Source organism: Chionomys nivalis, chromosome 11 (assembly GCF_950005125.1).
Source record: "Chionomys nivalis chromosome 11, mChiNiv1.1, whole genome shotgun sequence".
Classification (NCBI taxonomy): Eukaryota; Metazoa; Chordata; class Mammalia; order Rodentia; family Cricetidae; genus Chionomys; species Chionomys nivalis.
Genome location: NC_080096.1, coordinates 9,413,481 through 9,426,893, shown reverse-complemented (window position 1 = coordinate 9,426,893; position 13,413 = coordinate 9,413,481). Strand labels below are relative to the sequence as shown.

At 46.9% G+C, this 13,413-nt stretch overlaps 1 protein-coding gene across 1 annotated transcript; it reads left to right on the top strand.

Annotated features, from left to right (window-relative positions):
• Positions 1-597: 597 nt before the first annotated feature.
• LOC130883791 (PRAME family member 8-like) lies at positions 598-9,374 on the top strand. The gene is made up of 4 exons (XM_057784567.1): positions 598-709; positions 4,998-5,310; positions 5,958-6,545; positions 7,576-9,374. Exons 2-4 carry the CDS (start codon positions 5,024-5,026, stop codon positions 8,141-8,143), a joined length of 1,443 nt encoding a protein of 480 aa, XP_057640550.1. The 5' UTR covers positions 598-709; positions 4,998-5,023; the 3' UTR covers positions 8,144-9,374.
• Positions 9,375-13,413: the final 4,039 nt, after the last annotated feature.

Genomic DNA, 13,413 nt, shown 5'->3' with positions numbered 1-13,413 from the left:
CCAGTGTTTTTTAAATTTTTAATGGTGGTTTTTGTTTCATAGACAATGTTCCACTATCGTGATCTGGCTATATTGGCGGTCTCTATGTAGAGCAGACTGGGTTCGAACTCACTTGCCTGAATCGGCCACCGGAGGGCTGAGATTAAAGGCGCGCACCAGTCACCATTTCCCGCGGCTTTCAGGTTTTTTGTTTTTCCCTCTCAGCCCTAGAGAACTTGGCATTGAACACACAGAGATAGGCCAGTCTCTGCCTCTAGAGGGCTGGAATCAAAGGCGTGCGTCCTTTCGCGAACCTTCCCGTTCTTTTTGTTTGTTTGTTTGTTTGTTTTTCTCCATCTCACAGAGCATTTGCATCGAAATCCAGAGCCAGAAAAAGCCCAGACAGGGCGGAGACTCAGTCATCCAATCGGGTAACAGCTTGTGGTTGGCAGGCGGGGCTACAAACCGGAAGTATGAGACGGAATACGGAGGGGCGGGGTTGGGGTGAGGGGGGGTGGGGGGTGGGGGGTGGGGGGTGGGGAGCAGCTTCAGCCCGGAAGTGTAAGGCGGAACACCGGATGCGAAAGCTTCAGGACGGAAGTGTGAAGTGAAGATGGCCGAAAAGTCTTCAGAGGAACCGGGAAAGACACTCACAGCCTTGGAGCACAAGCTTGGAGTGGCTGCCTGACTCTTCTGGGGTTCTGAGTTCTGTAATTAGTGCTTGTTCCTGGTAAGTTAGTGACCTCCATCCGAGCACACTGATTCAGGGACATTTGACTCAAGGTGTTGGTTTCATTTTTATTATTATTATTATTATTCTTTGAGGCGGGGGCGGCAGCCTGTGCTGTCCAGGCTTGCCTAGAATGTAGCTCATGTTGGGCCAGAAATCAAACATTCCATCTCCGGCCCCCACTCCCAGTTCCCGCCTCAGCCTCCGTACTGTTGTGTGTTTACCAGTGTGTTTCATCAACCTCTGGTGAATATCGAATTATTTTTTTGTTTGTTTTTTGAGACAAGGTTGTACTCCGTAGCCGAGTGCCGTTAAACTCCTGGCAGTTCTGCTTCCTCTTCCCCATGCTGGAACTCGAATATCTAGGATTATGCTTTCATTTGTATCCGTTTAAAATTTATGTTCTTTGGTTATTCACATAGGGTCTCAGTCTCTAGGAAGGCCTCAGACTGCCTCATCCTCGTGTTAGAATTGTAAACAGCCGGGCGGTGGCGGCGCTCGCCTTTAATCTCAACACTCTAAAGGCAGAGGCAGGAGGATCTCTTGAGTTTGAGGCCGGCCTGGTTTACATGGTGAGTTTCAGGACACCCAGATTCACTACTTAAAGCTTATTTTTAAATTCCCTTTCATTTTAGAGATAGTCACATGCAGAACAGATTGAAGTGGAACCCACAATTTTTGTTTGAAATAGTCTTGTGTAGCCAAGTATGATCTTGAGCTCACTACATAACTGGGGCTCTTCTTTGTTGTTTGGTTTTTATTTGTTTGTTTGCTTTTCATGGTGTGTGTTTGTGTCCATCCCGCCACGGTTTCCCTGTTAAATCTCTGTCCTGAATGCTTTGCATACCAGGCTGGACTCTGGCCTCTGCCTCTCTGAGTCCTGGGATTAAAGGCTTAAAGACAAGAACCACCACTGCCTGATTGACCTTAAACTCTTGATATTCCTCCCTAGAACTGGGACACAGGTTACTAGACTGTTCCACCATATGCGACTTAAATTTTTTTTTTTTTTTTTTTTTGGTTTTTCGAGACAGGGTTTCTCTGTAGCTTTGGAGCCGTCCTGGAACTCCCTTTGTAGACCAGGCTGGCCTTGAACTCACAGAGATCCACCTGCCTCTGCCTTCTGAGTGATGGGATTAAAGGCGTGCACCACCACCGCCCGGCACGACTTAAAATTTTTATTTTATTTTGCAGACTTATGTAGTCTTGTCTGACCTTAAGTAGCTGATCTTCTTAATTCTACCTCATTACTGTTTGGATTTTATTTATTTTTTCATGACAAGGTTTCTCTGTGTATCCTTAGCTATCCTGAAACTTGCTCTGTAGACCAGGCTGTAATGAGAAATGCCCATTGAATGGACTTTTTTTTGTTGTTGTTATTTGGTTATGTTAAGACTGAGTCTTGTCGAGCTCTAGTGATGTACACATTTATTTATTTATTTATTTATTTATTTATTTTTGGTTTTTCGAGACAGGGTTTCTCTGTAGCTTTGGAGCCTGTCCTGGAACTAGCTCTTGTAGACCAGGCTGGTCTCGAACTCACAGAGATCCGCCTGCCTCTGCCTCCCGAGTGCTGGGATTAAAGGCGTGCGCCACCATCACCCGGCTATGATGCACACATTTAATCCCAAGCACTTGGAAGCCAGAGGCAGGTGGCTCTCTGTGAGCTTGAGCCTGACCTGGTCATACAGAGTGAGTTCCAGGGCAAACTCCAGTGCTACACAGAGAAACCCCATCTTGAAAAAGCAAAACAAGCCGGGCGGTGGTGGCGCACGCCTTTAATCCCAGCACTCGGGAGGCAGAGGCAGGCGGATCTCTGTGAGTTCGAGACCAGCCTGGTCTACAAGAGCTAGTTCCAGGACAGGCTCCAAAACCACAGAGAAACCCTGTCTTGAAAAACAAAAAAAAAAAAAACAAAAAAAAAAAAAAAAGAAAAAGAAAAACAAAACGAAACAAACAGACTTTTGAGTCTCATAAAGTCTCATTAATTCCAGACTGGTCTTGAACTCCTGACTTTCCGGCTCTACATTTGGTTAATTAGTTTGCAGTCACTTAAATTATACTTCTTAAGTTGTTGTGTGGCGTCATAACTTGGAGTTTCTCTCCAACAGTACTGGGGTTGAGCTTTGCTAACACAAGCCATCTCATCTCTTCTGGGGACTGAAGCTGTAGGGATGTGGTTGGTTCAGCCCGGTCAATTTAACAAGACTGCCTTTCAAATGAAAACAAAGCTAGGTGGGCTGCTAGCACTCCTGGAATCATAGCACTAGGGACACAATGGGGAAAGAAAGCCCAGTTCCAGGCTGTCATGGGGTACACAAAGTGACCTTGTCTCTGCATGAAGTGAAATAAATGTTGGAGAGGTAGCTTACTGTCGAGCACTTGTCCAGCATGGGCCAGGCCCTAGGATGAGTCCCCAGTACCTCAAAAATTACTTTGTTCTTATTTTTAAATTTTATTTGTGTATGGGTGTTTTTGCCTGGTGCTCATGAAGGCTAGAAAAGGGCAGAGCCCCTGGTGCTGAAGTTACAGGCGGTTGTGAGCCAACATGTGGATGCTGGGAACCAAACTCAAGTCATCCGGAAGAACAGCCAGTACTCTTTTTTTTATTTTTTTATTTATTTTATTTTATTTTATTTTATTTTTTTTTGGTTTTTCGAGACAGGGTTTCTCTGTGGTTTTGGAGCCTCTCCTGGAACTAGCTCTTGTAGACCAGGCTGGTCTCGAACTCAGAGATCCGCCTGCCTCTGTCTCCTTAGTGTGGGATTAAAGGTGTGCGCCACTATTGCCCGGCTAGCTTTTTTTTTTCCCCCAAGACAGGGTTTTTTGTTAGAACAGTCCTGACTTTACTGGAACTTATGCTGTACACCAGGCTGGCTCTGAACTCACAGAGATCCACCTGTCTCTGCTTCCAGAATGTTAGGATTAAACATGCGTGCTGCCGCCACCCAGGTTTAAATTTTTTTTAGATTTATTTATTTTACTTTATGCCTACATGCATGTATGTGTGCCACACGTGTGCCTGTTGAATCCCCTGGAACTGGTGCTATGTTACAGGTAGTTGTGAGCCATCATGCAGGTCCTGGGAATTGAATCTGGGTCCTGTGCAAGAGCAGTTAAGTTGCTGGGTAGTGGTGGCTCCAAAACTACAAAGAAACCCTGTCTCAAATATCCAAAATAAAAATAGAGAAATAAAACAAGTATAATCTGGGGGGGCGTTAGGCATGAAATTATAAAAACCCGGAAATGAAAACGGTCGTATAGCGCCCATGCCACTACAGGACCAGTACGCAAACCAAACTAAGCTGAAACTTAAACACACACACAAGCATGGAGACACGCGGAGAGAGCAGGTGGAGGGACACGGGCTACCCTTGATAGAAGAATGCCAAATGTCCCACTTTATTGTGCTCAGGGGCAGCTTATATAGGGATCCTTAGCCATGCCCAGCTCTTGGGATCTATCAGCTGCAGGCCCACCAGTCTGCTATCAAGCTGCTCATAGCAGCTGCAGGCAAAGAGTCAAGGGGCCAGGGATCTATAGCTCCCAACATGAAATAATTCCTTGGCTTTGCCATGAGCATCTTGAGAGGTGATTAGTGTCCCTATTGCCATAAAAGGATGGGGTTTAACTCTTAGGTTTCTGGATACCTTGTCCCAGAGGGAATTGAATTTGGAGGAACAGTGGCTGGATTTAGATAGCACAGTTACAAAGGTGTGGCCATATGCTGTTTCTGTATTTTAATGTTTGGTTCCCAGTTGTAATGTTTTGGAAGGACTAGGAGATGTGGCCTTTTTGAGAAAAAATCCACTAGGGGTGGATTTTTTTTTTTTTTTTTTTTTTTTTTTTTTTTTTTTTTTTTTTTTTTTTTTTTTGGTTTTTCGAGACAGGGTTTCTCTGTGGTTTTGGAGCCTGTCCTGGAACTAGCTCTTGTAGACCAGGCTGGTCTCGAACTCACAGAGATCCGCCTGCCTCTGCCTCCCCAGTGCTGCGATTAAAGGCGTGCGCCACCACCGCCCAGCTAGGGGTGGACTTTAAGGTTTCAAAAGCCCATGCCAGGCCCTCCTTTTGCAGTTTGCTTGCAGATGGGTTGTAAGCTACTGTTCTCGTGCCATGCCTACCTACCATGATGGTCTTGAATTAGCATTCTGAAATTGTAGTCAAGCCCCCAACTAAATGCTTTTATGAGGTACCTTGGTCATGATGTCTCATCACAGCAATAGAACAGTAACTAAGACAGGTGAGAAGTGGGGTTTCCTAAGACATAGATTCCTTTATATTTCACCAGATTGCTTCAGATTGAAGATCTGAAGAATGAGTGGTCAGGACCCACCCACACTCCTGCAGCTGGCAGTGCAGAGCCTGCTGAGGGACGAAGCCCTGGCCATCTCTGCTCTGCAGTGCCTGCCCAGGGTGCTGTTCCCACCACTGTTCAAGGAAGCCTTCAACCATGGACAAAGTAACATTCTGAGGGCTATGGTAGCAGTTTGGCCGTTCAGCTTCCTTCCCGTGGGGACCCTGATGAAGACTTGCCACCTGGAGACCTTGCAGGCTGTCCTGGATGGAGTAGACATGCTGCGAACACAGAAGGTGCTCCCCAGGTAAGCAAGATCCAGGTAGGGAAGAATGGTGGGCACGGGTGCAGGGGAAGGACATCTGGGGGTAAGGGAGAATGAGGTCAGAGGTAGATGAGAGGATTTTGATGGTATCATCTTGGAAGATTGCAGAAGCCTTGACCCCGGTTGAGCCCCAGTATAAAAGGACAGTTGGGTATGGAGTCCAGCTTAAAGCAGTTGTGGCCACAGTGAAACAAGCCTTATCCTGGCTCTCCCAGGTTCTAGAAGTGGAAGACTGAGTCAAGAGTCACTGCAGGGAGGAAGCCGGACAGGTTTTTATATGCAGTTCTGGCAAAGAGCCCTTGCCTGGAGCTGCTCTGGGAGACTCAGGACGGAGAAGCATAAACACACAGAACAACTGGGAACAGGTGGCAGTAGAGATGGAGAGGAAAAGCTGGCCTGGGTGTGGTCTTTGTTTATTTGTTTGTTGCTGTTATTTGTTTTTCGAGACAGGGTTTCTCTGACTGCCCTGGCTGTCCTGGAATTCGCTTTGTAGACCAGGCTGGCCTCAAACTCACAGAAATCCTCCTGCTTCTGCCTCAGGAATGCTAGGATTAAAGATGTGTGCTGCCACCGCCCAGCTGGGTTTGGTCTTTTATATCTTCTACCGATTCTACCTGTTTTACTCACAGGAGGGGGAAGCTCCAGGTGCTCGACCTGAGGAATGTGCAGCACAACTTCTGGGATGTTTGGGCTGGCACAGAGGATGGAGAGTGCTCGGCAGAGGCTGTGGGTAAGAAGCAAGCGGTGAAGCGCTCTCCTAGATATGCCCTGAGGCAACGTTTGAAGGTGGTCGCAGACCTTTGCCTCAGGTTCCATCTGAATGAACACCAAACATACTTGTTACAGTGGGCCCAGCAGAGAAGAAGTTTCATTAGGCTGTGCTGTATGAAGATGCAGATCTGGGCATTGCCCGTGTACACTGTCAGGAAAGTCCTGATGGTTTTCCAGCCTGACAGCATCCAGGAGTTGGAACTGAATACAGGATGGAGTCTGTCCACTCTGGTGCATTTTGTATCTTACCTGGACCAGATGAGAAATCTTCAAAAACTCCTTTTAACACGGATCCACAAGAACACCTTCAAGGTTCTAAACACCCCCTCAGACATACAGAAGTGTATCACTAAGTTTGTTTCTCAGTTCTCTAAACTCAACTGTCTGCAGCATCTCTCCATGAATGGCGTCTACTTTTCCAGTGAGCACATGAAACAGTTGTTCAGGTAAGGCGGGGTGGCAAAGAGGGTAGTGGGTACCTGAGTGAAGCCAGCCAGCCACTGGATTTCACAATCATGGAGTCACTGCAGCGTCTAAGTCGGGTTTTGTTTCTATCTTAACTGATTTGGGAGCTCAGTTTGTTCAGTGGCCACTCACTAAGCAGAGGCTGAGCCGAGTAGGCAATATGTTGAGCAGTCCTGCTACAAGACCAGCTGGGGAGGGCATCAGATGTAGGAAGTATGTGCTCTTGTGTTCTTCCTTGGGATTCTGTCTAAGGGGCCGGGAATCGGTCAGAACAGTGGGCCCAGAACTAGAGAGGATCCTTACCTATACAGATCCACGGGGGAACTTGGTGCTTGGCATTTGTGTGTCTTCTAACTTCCCACATGTAGGGCCTGAATAGAGATGGGTAGAAATGAGTGATACCAATTGTGTGGGTGAGAGGTAGGGATAAAAAACTGAATAAGGGGGCTGGAGAGATGGCTCAGAGGTTGAGAGCACTGACTGCTCTTCCAGAGGTCCTGAGTTCAATTCCCAGCAACCACATGGTGACTCACAACCATCTGTAATGGGGTCTGGTGCCCTCTTCTGGCCTGCAGGGATACACACAGAATATTGTATATATAATAAATAAATAAATCTTTTAAAAAAAAAAAGAAAAAGAAAAAAGAAAAACTGAATAAGGGCAGAGACTGTTCCGGGGGAGGCAAAAGATGATTCAAGACTTCCAGATCTTTCATAGGTTAGTTTTTCCAGTGTGCGCCCTGGGCTAATGTGGCCAGCACAGGTTCTCTTATTCATAGTAATGGAAGCTGCTACCTATGGACTGAAGAAGTCCCATTACTGGTACTTGCAGGCCTCTCTGCGAAGAATGGTGAGACTCCCCAATAAGCAGCATCCTGGATCCTGGATATTGATCTCCGTTATATAATTGCATGACTTCTAAACAAGTGGTCACCTTTACCTCAGTGCTACCTCTAACAGCAGCTCTCTCCATCTCATTGTGCCAGAACTAATCTCTTGGTCTCTCCCTAGGTACCTGAAGACCCCTTTGGAGACCCTATCCATCACTGTGTGCAAGCTTTCACAGTTAGACTTGAATTCCTTGTCCCAGAGTCAGAGTCTCCATCAGCTGAAACACTTGAATTTGAGGCTTGTGAAATTAATTGACCTATATCCTACGCCTTTCCGTGATCTCCTAAACAGTGTTGCGGGCACTCTGCAGAGCCTAGAGTTGGAGGGCTGCTGGATGGTGGACTCTCAGCTCATTACCCTCCTGCCTGCCCTGAGCCAGTGCTCCCAACTCACTAGGGTCAATTTCTATGACAACGATATCTCGATGGCTGTCCTGAAAGACCTTCTGTATCACACAGCCAGCCTCAACCAGCTGATCCAAGAGCTGTACCCCGCCCCTCTAGAATGCTATGATGACAGGGGTGATGTCCGTGTGGGAAGATTTGCTCAACTTTGTCCTGAGCTCATGGATACACTGATTACTGTCAGGCAGCCCAAGAGAGTCTCCTTTGCTACACATGTGTGTCACAAATGTTGTCAGCGCTGTGTCTATGACCTGGAGACCAGACTTTGTCATTGTTGGCGGTAAGTGGGGAAGGTTGCTTCTTGATATTGAGAATTGAAAACCTAGCAATAGGTGTGAGTGGTTTCCTTGCACATATGCGTACTTGGTGCTTGTGGAGGTCAGACGAAGGATTGGATTCCCTGGAATTGGAGTTACAGGTGGCTGTGAACTACCGTGTGGGGCTGGGAAGCTAACCTGGGTCCTCTGTAGGAACAGAGCGCTGAGCTGCAGAGCTGTTTCCCCAGCCCCAATTTTGCATTTTCTAAAAGGGTTTTGCCAGGACATGATCGTAAGTGACTTTCTCCTACATGGTAGTTGTAGAGTAAGGGTCTGATTTTGACTGGATATTCTGGTGTCTTTCTGTGCCATTAACCTGGATTCAGTGCCACGGTTTTCCTTTGATTCTTGAGCTCGAAAGACCCTGTGTTCCCTGACCCCTTGTCCAAGATCTCTAGACGTCTCTGATGGCTAACCTGGTTTGTCAACATGGCTATGCCTGTAATCAACTAGAACCCATGCTGCTGAGCATTCCTGTGAGGTGAGATTCTTCATCACATTATTTGAGGAAACACACCCATCCTGTATTGAAACCATGCCTTCTCTTGGCAGCAGATATAAAAAGATACGGAAGAAGAAAACTGTAAGGGACTTCCAGCCTTGTGGATGGACGACTCCTACATCCTTGGTCTACTAAAGTTCATCTATTTCTACTATATATAGTTCTATCAGTTCTGTTCCTTTAACCTTGAGCGAACCCTGACTAATGAAAGGAAAGGCAGGCAGAGCTTGTCTTCTCTTCTGCCTGGGTGTCGGCTATGTCCCGCTGTGTGTCTGCTCAGTACCTCTGTGTGCAAAGTTTCCAGCCGAAAACGAGCACTGCACTCCTATGAGGTTTGGGGAATGGAATGGTCGAGGCATTCTGTCTAGTCCATTTGTACTGGGAGGTCACAGATAAGCCACAGAGCTTGCTCACTCTCCTTCTCTTTCATAGTTGTATATTGCGCAGGCTGGCCTTGAAATCCTCCTGCCTTAACCTACACGCAGAGATTTCTGAAGTATGTCACCATGGTAAATCGCATGTCTGTGGGGCACTATTTGATGCTTCCATCCCTCTGGCTGTCCCTAAACATAAAGGTCTCCAGCATATGGACAAATGTCCCTGTCTTGTCTTAAAGGATTGATAGACCTTAAGAACTGTATTGTATGTCTGGAGTAAACCTGTTTTGTTAATGAGTGCCTAAGTCTACCCATTGCACTCCCCCTGTGTTTGTATATTGTAGCAATAAAGATTTGTTTCATGCCCTCTTGTTTTCATTTCTATATGTGTTAATATATAAGGGAGGCCCGGAAGGTAGTGGCACAGGCCTATAATCCTTGCAGTCGGAGAGGCAGGTAAATCAGAGTTTGAAGCCAGCCTCATCTACAGAGCCAGTTCCAGGATATCCAGGACTGCATAAAGAAACTGTCTCAAAACACATATATGTGGAGAACTGGAGAGATGGCTTAGAAGTTAAGATCATGTCGTTTATACAACATTCTGCCTCTGGAAGAGCAACCAGCGCTCTCAACCACTGAGCATCTCTCCAGCTCTCAGTTACTTGTAGTCCCTGCCCACTACCAAGCCTAACGTGTAATCTAGAGGCTTCTCCTGAAAGTGCTGAGATAAACACACCGGCCAAGACAAGTGCTGTGTCATGCACACATATACCCAACACTAAATATTAAAAAATACTTATAACAATGCTCTCTTTATCTCAAGTTGACCTGGAACTCATGAGATTGTTTCTCTGCTGTCTCTGTGCTGGTATTAAAGGAATGTGCTAAGCACAGCCCAGTGCAAGTGGGATTCCAAAGGTCCTTCAAGCTTGTGTGAAGGCTGGGTGAGGGACAAGGCACTCCTCAGATTCCTGTACTAGGGAAGTAGAGGCAGGAGAGTCTGCAGCAAAAACAAAAGGCCTCAGGAGCCAGTGAAAAGGCCTGGAGTGGCAGCATGGAGGCTGCTGCCTGACCTGCTGGAGTCTGTTCTGCTAAGCTGGTTCCCATCTCTACAGTGACTCAATGAGAACACAATCAACCCAGCCTCAGGCAGTCTTGAAGATTGGTGTGCAGTCTGAGGTGATAGATTTTTTTTTCTGTTGATTCCCCCCATTTTTTTTTTAACTTCAAAAACTTTTAAATTTAAGTCATATTCTTTCTCTCCTACAAGTCCTTGCAGATCTTCTCCCCTCCACCCATCCAACTTTAAATTCTTTCTCAAAACACAAAAGCACCAGGGTATGGTGATGGCACACATGTTTAATTCCAGCACTCAGGAGGCAGAGAGGCGGTTCTGAGTTTGACATCAGCCTGGCCTACAGAGTGAGTTTCAGGAGGGCTCCAAAGCTACAGAGAAACCCTGTCTCTGTTTCAAAAATCAAAATCAATGGCGCACGTCTTTAATCGGGAGGCAGAGGCAGGCGAATCTCTGAGTTCGAGGCCAGCCTGGTCTACAAGAGCTAGTTCCAGGACAGGAACCAAAAAGCTATGGAGAAACCCTGTCTCAAAAATCAAAAAAATCAAAAAACAAAACCCAATACAACAAAACTCTAAAACCCAAGAAAAGAAAATATCCCTCCCCCAAACCCACCAAACTGTAACCAAATGAAAGCACTCTCTCACACACATGCACACACACACACACACACACACACACACACACACACACACGGAGGGGGCAGTTTGTACCATTTGTGTGCCTCTGGAGGTTACAAGGTTACAGAATCAAACTGGGGTTACAGGGTAAGAGAGGCCAGATTGGCTAAATAGCAAGCCTTAGCGACATACTGTGGGGTGGAGGGGTGGGGGGACTGTTGATCTCTGACCTAATTCACTGACCCCTGTATCAACAGAGCCTATGTCTCTCTGTTCATAATATTCTTCCTACCCTCACCTTCCAGGCCAGAGTCATGCACTTCCCGTTTACCTCACTCCTCAGAATAGGCCTTCACCCACAGCAGGAATTCCTTCCTGTTCACACAGATCTGAGCAAAATGCTCACTCAGGGGACCATGCAGTCGTGAGTCCTCATCTCCTTCAGTGTCTCTTATGCCTGTTCCCATCCCCTTAGCTCACAGCCCACTCTGTAGCTCTTACCCACCCAGTTAGTGTTATAGCATGATAGCCCTCTGTACGTCTGTACCTCAGTTCAGTCCTCTGATCCCTGGGTGGTCCTCTGAGACCCCAATTTAGGGAGACTGGAATTAAGACCATGCTCAGACATGCTGATGCCGCCCTCACTGTTAAATCTAGTGGCTGACCACACCTCAGGTGCACACTGCTCCCTAATGTAAAAGAGAATGGTTTGGTGTGGTAGCAAAAACAGCTTATCGGGACAGGCGGTGGTGGCCCACACCTTTAATCACAGCACTAGGGAGGCAGAAGCAGGTGGATCTCTGTGAGTTTGAGGCCAGACTGGTCTACAAGAGCTAGTTCCAAAACAGGCACCCAAACTATAGAGAAACCCTGTCTTGAAAATAAAAACAAAAAGAAACAAAAATCAGCTTCTTGGGCTGGAGAGATGACTCAGTGATGAAGAGCATTGCCTGCCCTTCCCAAAGGTCCTGAGTTCAATTCCCAGCAACCACATGGTGGCTCACAGCCATCTGTAATGAGATCTGGTGCCCTCTTCTGGCCTGCAGGCATACATGCAGACAGAATACTGAGAATACTGTACACATAATAAATAGATTTAAAAAAAAAACCAGCGTATCCCTGGGCTAACTGTGTCAGGAGGTGTACTGGAGAGTTGTATGTCAACATGACACAAGTTAGGGTCGTCAGAGAGGAGGGGCCTAAACTGAGAAAATGTCTCCATGAAATATGGCTGTAGGAAGCCAGGCTGAGGCAGTGCAGGCCTTTAATCCCAGCACTCGGGAGGCAGAGGCAGGTGGATCTCTGTGAGTTTAGACCAGTCTGGTCTACAAGAGCTAGTTTCCAGGACAGGCTCCATAGCTGCAGAGAAACCCTGTCTCAGACAAACAAAAAAACAAACAAACAAAAAAGTGGCTGTAGGCACCAGGCAGTGGTGGCACACACCTTTAGTCCTAGCACTCTAAGAGACAGAGGCAGGTGGATCTCTGAGATTGAGGTGAACCTGATCTACAGAGTGTGTTCCAGAAACTCATTATCATTGCTTACCTGGGATGAATCTTCCAGGTTAGGAGCACATCCAGTCCACCCAGCACAGCCTTGAAAGTCTCTAGGTGGGACGTCTTCATTGAAGACCCTGCAGTGAGGCAGGGAATGGGCCAAGCTGACATTGCCTCCTGGGTGTTAGTTTGTGTGTTAATGAAGGCCCCCTTGAACAGTGATGGAAAGAGCTTGTGGCAGGTACTCAGGACATAGATGGCCAAGGTTTTCATCCCTTTGTAGCACCTGCACTATGAGATCCAGCAGGGTAACTGGGGCCTGGGAGCCCACCCTCCTGGATCTTCCATCTGTAGCCTTCTTGGGAAGCATCGAGGAAGGACTTTGTTTTCTGACTGAGGCATTAGAAGCCGGTCCTCCCCATCATGGGACTCAAGTAAGCCAGAGTGACTGCTCAGGCGTTGGTGCAAACCTCGGTTTACCCCATTGCATTCTCTGTCTGTTAGTCTTGAAACCAAACTACGTTCACTAGTAGCATGGGGAACCTTTTACAAGTGGACACAAGTTTACCACCACTATGTTACTGGGCGATGGTGGCACACACCTTTAATACCAGCAATTGGGAGCCAGAGATAGGCAGTTCTTTGTGAGTTCGAGGCCAGCCTGGTTTACAAGTTCCAGGACAGGCTCCAAAGCTACAAACCCTGTCTAGAAAAAAAAAAAAAAAAGAAAAAAAAGAAAAAGAAAGAAAACAAGTTCACCATGTTCTGTCCAATTCCAACCACCACACCTATTAATCCTAGTGGTACCAATGAGCTGACCCCCATTTTTTCTGGCTAAAAGATTACAATCCTCTCCCTAGGCCCTGATAGGAAGACCATGAGAAGGTCACAAGTTCATCCTCCCCATGGAAAAGGCTGAAGAGAGTGTGCACACTGTATCCCCACTTATTGCTCTCAAAGCGTTGCTTCCTGTTTTGGTGACACTCACCCATTGCACCCTTTAAAGCCTAAAGAGGCAGAAGTGCCAGTTTAAGATGACAGGGCTACAGACCCTGTCTCAAGCCAGTGTGCAAAGACATAAACTTACATGCATGATAGAGCCATAAAATGCACTCAGCATCTGGAAAGCTTGGCCTCCGAGACAGGGATGCTCCTCTGACACCGAGG

Coding starts and splice junctions, on each gene's coding strand:
- LOC130883791 (XM_057784567.1), top strand. CDS start 5,024: ATGAGTGGTCAGGACCCACCCACACTCCTGCAGCTGGCAGTGCAGAGC. Junction 5,311..5,957: donor ACACAGAAGGTGCTCCCCAG/GTAAGCAAGATC, acceptor TTTTACTCACAG/GAGGGGGAAGCTCCAGGTGC. Junction 6,546..7,575: donor CACATGAAACAGTTGTTCAG/GTAAGGCGGGGT, acceptor GTCTCTCCCTAG/GTACCTGAAGACCCCTTTGG.